The sequence below is a fragment of the Sinocyclocheilus anshuiensis genome, unplaced genomic scaffold, assembly GCF_001515605.1.
Source record: "Sinocyclocheilus anshuiensis isolate Anshui unplaced genomic scaffold, SAMN03320099.WGS_v1.1 scaffold1303, whole genome shotgun sequence".
Classification (NCBI taxonomy): domain Eukaryota; kingdom Metazoa; phylum Chordata; class Actinopteri; order Cypriniformes; family Cyprinidae; genus Sinocyclocheilus; species Sinocyclocheilus anshuiensis.
In genome coordinates, this window is record NW_015537954.1 from 747379 (window position 1) to 752290 (window position 4912).

The 4912-nt window shown below is 36.4% G+C and overlaps 1 protein-coding gene across 1 annotated transcript in view; it reads right to left on the minus strand.

The window, feature by feature from the left end:
* The window catches only part of LOC107665148 (semaphorin-7A-like), a 26056-nt gene continuing 21144 nt past the window's right edge, over positions 1 to 4912 (minus strand). Inside the window, exon 13 of the mRNA XM_016455917.1 lies at positions 1 to 385. Within this exon, the coding sequence (XP_016311403.1) occupies positions 24 to 385 (362 nt within the window). The 3' untranslated portion in view covers positions 1 to 23. The remainder of the gene's footprint in view (positions 386 to 4912) is intronic.

Here is a 4912-nt window from a genome sequence, read left to right on the forward strand (position 1 = left end):
CTTTTATTTTTAACCTGGGAACTTCAGTGTAATATGTTCAAAAGCACATGAGAGGCTGTGAGCATCAGTAAGAGCGCAGGAGTGAGACGGAGCGCTTCTGAGTGGCTCATGCTGAGCTTGTATTGCCTGACTGTCCTAGTATAGCCGTCCTCTGAAGACTCACAACTGTACTCCCCTTCGTGAGTCTTATTCATGCTGTAAATGAGGTACAAACAGCCCAGCTCGGAGTGAACGCACTCCTCGCGTGTTTTACCGCGGTACCAGTGGTATGTGGCGTGGTGTGACGTCATTGGGCAGAGCAAGAAGTGTTTAGAGGATGGAGGGACACGGGTCTCTGGCGTCTTCAGTCTGTTTTCAGTCTTTGATGGTGCAGCTTCAGGCTTATCTGCAGAACACGGTCATGTGATGCGTTTATTAAAGTGACATACATTGGTAAATCTGAAAACATCTGTGAGCCTGGAGCACAAAAGCAGTCTTAAGTCGCTGGGGTATATTTGTAGCAATAGCCAACAATACATTGTATGGGTCAAAATTATATATTTTTCTTTTATGCCAAAAATCATTAGGATATTAAGATCATGTTCCATGAAGGTGATTAGTAATATGCATTGCTAAGAACTTCATTTGGACGACTTTAAAGGCGATTTTCTCAATATTTAGATTTTTTATTTTTTTTTGCACCATCAGATTCCAGATTTTCAAATATTGTCTGATCCTAACAAACCACACACCAATGGAAAGCTTATTTATTCAGCTTTCCGAGGATGCATGAATCTCAATTTCCAAAAATTGACCCTTATGACTGGTTTTGTGCTCCAGGGTCACATTTTGTTTCAAAAACACTTGAGCTGTCAATCTAGACTCAGTTGTTTGCAGATGAACATGGTTGATTATAAATATACTGTAGTTCATTCGATACTTAAGTTTAAGTAGAAATAGTTGAATTAAAATTGATTATTTGGCTCAAGATGGTGATGAATCAATAGTGAGTTGAGCGTTTTGTGAGCAGCACTATCAAAGTTGCTGCCAATGTAGAGCGTCTCAAATCAGTCACATTTCAGATAGGATGCTCCCTAAAAAGACAGCTGCCTATGTAGGAAAGTAGTAAATACTAAAAAGGCAAAACCTTTTATTCAAAGCGAGTAGAAGACATGGTGGCCTTTCACACTAGGGCTGCACGATGTGGGAAAAGATCCAATTAGAATTTTCTTTTTTTAATAAAAATTGTGATTTTAAAATGTCATTTAAAAAAATTCGAGTTTTTAGGGCTGCACAATTTGGTCACAATGTGATTATATATTAATGTGGCTATAATAATAATTAAAAATATTTATAATATAAATTAAAAAATAAATTAAAAATAATTTATTATTAATATTGATTACTAACAAGTATAAAAAATAAATAGTAATACTTCATTGTAAAATATTATTTTACATTATAACTGTAAAATTACAATAATAATACTTATGGTTGTCTTCGTTTTCAAACATTAAACCATTAAACATTCATTTTGATGAGAAACTGCAGAAAGCCCTTAAAGCTTCCCTTTTGTTCAGTACTTCTCATTACAAATCTGGGAAGATGGTTGGTATGTGTTGCATAACCAAATGCCAGAGGTGTGGGCAAGTCACACATGTTCAAGTCTCAAGTCACAGAGCAAGCGTAAAGAAGTCAAGTCACAATACCAAACAGGAACAAGTATATTTTATTTTTGCCACAACCTTCTTTTTTTTTTCTCAGAAATGAACTTTCTCAATTATACATTTGAAATAATAGTAGTTTAAATAGGCCTATAAAATGTTGAATATAGATATGTGACCCTGGAGCACAAAACCAGTCATAAGGGTCAATTTTTCTAAATTGAGATTCATACATCACTGAAAGCTGAATAAATAAGCTTTCCATTGATGTATGGTTTGTTAGGATTATTACTACAAATATGCCCGTGCTACTTAAGACTGGTTTTGTGCTCCAGGCTCACATATATGAAATAAAAATGCTACTTTTAATTATGAAATTAAAAACGCCAGCAGGTGGTGTAACCATGTAACCATGTGCAGACCGAATTACTTTTTCTTTTTTTTTTCTTTTTTTAAACCTTGGTGTGCTGACAATTACATTAATATTAACCTTACAAAAATGAATTAGCAAGAAAACCAGAAAAACACTACTCTTTGTGAAAACTGCATTTGTTTTTTCAGGTAAAATACTTTTACATAATACTTCGATATTTATTTTTTTATTTTTTTTAAATGTTTTATTTACTATTTTTTATTAGGGATGAACCCATTTTGATTATAGGGCCCTATATAAAAACGAACTCATACTAGGGCCATTTTGCTATATATATTGGATTTCGGGTGCATTGGGTGCAAGAGAATCATCACTAATTGATAAAACACTACCGTGGCACAATTCCATATTGTTTTCAGTCATTAAAAAAGAGGGACGTACTTGACATTAAAGCACTGTTTTTTGGGAGGCAAACGCCAGCGGATTTAAAGTTTGACATCGTTAGTTACAAACATGAGATTAATCATTTATAACCACTTTCATTTAATAACAGACTTAAGCTGAATTTTAAGACAAATAATTAACAGGACAGCTTACATACCTTTATTTTTAAAGTGGTGACATCAATGCATACAGCAAATTTCCTTTTATGCATTTGGTCTGTTTCAAAGTGTTTATATCCAAAAGAAAACATCTGGTAGATTCTCTTAGTTTCTGTATTTGGATGCGCTGTAACTCTGTGCTTGTGCAGCGTCATGAACTGCTCAGACTCAGATCACTGGTGCTGCTGATCATGTGTCTTGCGTTTTGTTTACCAATATAAGTTGCAGAGATGGGGTTGGTGTCATGTAGACCACAGCACTAAACCTGAAACTATCTGTAGATGGTGGTCTGAGTTTGCTTTCATGGTATGCATGAACATTTTATTCGGCTGCACCTTGTTCAGGTAATAAAATGTAGTTCAGGAACAGTCGCACAGTGATCGTGGCTAGTGTGAAAAGACACACACACACCCAATATCAAAAACAGAGCCATACTTACTGCAGTTTGTGAAATCCTGAAATGGGCTTCTGTGGAAAAGAGGACACATTACTGAGATGAGGCTTGTTATATTCATAAATGTTTTTTGTTGTTGTTGTTGTTGTTAAGGCGAGACACTGCAGGTGAATAGGTAAAAAAAAAACAACTAATAGTTATCGCCTTACCCAGCTGATTGATTACACAGATAATTGCAAAAAAAAATTTTGTATTACAAGTTTTCTAAAATGCTAGGTTTAAATATGCAAATGAGTCATTATTTAATGAAATATGTGCTAATTTGCATAAATATCTAGTACAAAAATCTAAACACTGGATGAAGTCTTGTTTAATTTTTTTGACATATTAGAGTCAAAAGTGTTTACAGAGGGAATTTTGGGTATCTCGTTTTTGTCACTCCATAATTCAGAAAATGCTTAGAACGGACAGAAAACAAGTCCAAAAGAAGTTAAATAAAAACCGTCCATCCATAAAAAATGTCTCACACGGCTCCAAAAGGCTTCCTGTAGCGAATCGATGTGTTTTTGTAAGAAAAATATCCATATTCAAAACGTAATAATCACTTTAATCTAGAATTTCACTTCTTTTGGACTGATGCACTGCAACACCTGCTGAGTGCCATTAAACAGCTTGAAAGCTCAAAAACAATTTTTAATATAACTCCGACTGGATTCGTCTGAAAGAAGAAAGTCATATACACTTAGGATGACTTGAGGGTGAGTAATTTATGGGCTAATTTTCATTTTTGGGTGAACTAACACTTTAAGTGAATCATGCGGTGTGGTTTTAAGCTGTGTGGGTGTGGTAAGTTATGCTAATGTTTCAGTGGTAGAAAATAAGGAAATGAGTAGACATCTACAAAAAGGGGTGCATGTGGTCGAGCAGGTAAAGCGATGCAAAGTTTTTCAGTGGTTATGAGGTTTCAAAATGATTGTAGGCACCATGTGCAATCTGCAAGTCAAGCATCACTATTACCAGTGCTTAAAATGATTTTAACAAACCTCAAAAACTACGTATAAAACTTTAGTGTTGTAACTCATTTTGTAGATCACAGAGACTCAAACCAGCATGAAACCACTTCACAATTACCCATAACACTCCAGCATCACTGCTAGGGCTGAACGATTAATTGCATTTGTAATAATATCGCGATATGAAAAAACACGATTTTTCAGTTGCAGAGGCTGCGATTATACTCGGTCACATGACACGCTAGAGTAAAGAGGTGTGTTCGACTTGAAGATCGATTGGTGTATGACATCAAAGTACGGTGAGAGAAAGCATAAGGAGACATCCGCGCTCTCTTATAGCTCTCGCAGTACACACCCATCGGTCTAAGCAGCGCTGCTTCAAGTCGAGCGCGGGCCATCAGCAGAAAAAGAAAAGAAATAAAACAATAAACAGCCAAAGGACGTAACTTAGAATGGGAGATGGATCGGTTTGTGAAAGGGAAGAGAAAAGCCATAGATGAAGTCGCACAGATCCAGGCAGGTCATTCAAAAGCTAAATGCAGAAAATATGACGAGGCATATCTTGCTCTCGGCTTCACTTACCATGTCTATACCGGACGCTACAGTTGACGCGTCGCGCCGCAACAGCTCTACACTGGACGCGACAAAGCGACCATTGCAAATCATTTTAACTTTGTGTCAGTACGTCATAAATAGAACGAGGCATCCGTTTAATGTGAAGTCGCATCCAGTGTAGACAGCGTCACTGATTATAATGGGTTCTACTGTATTTTGCCGCTCGCGTCCGGTGTAGACACAGTGTTTAATGTCGTTGATGAGGAGGAAAGCCTGTGTGTGTCCTCTGCCTTAGCGGACAGCATGAAACCCACAAAAAATAAATAAATAAA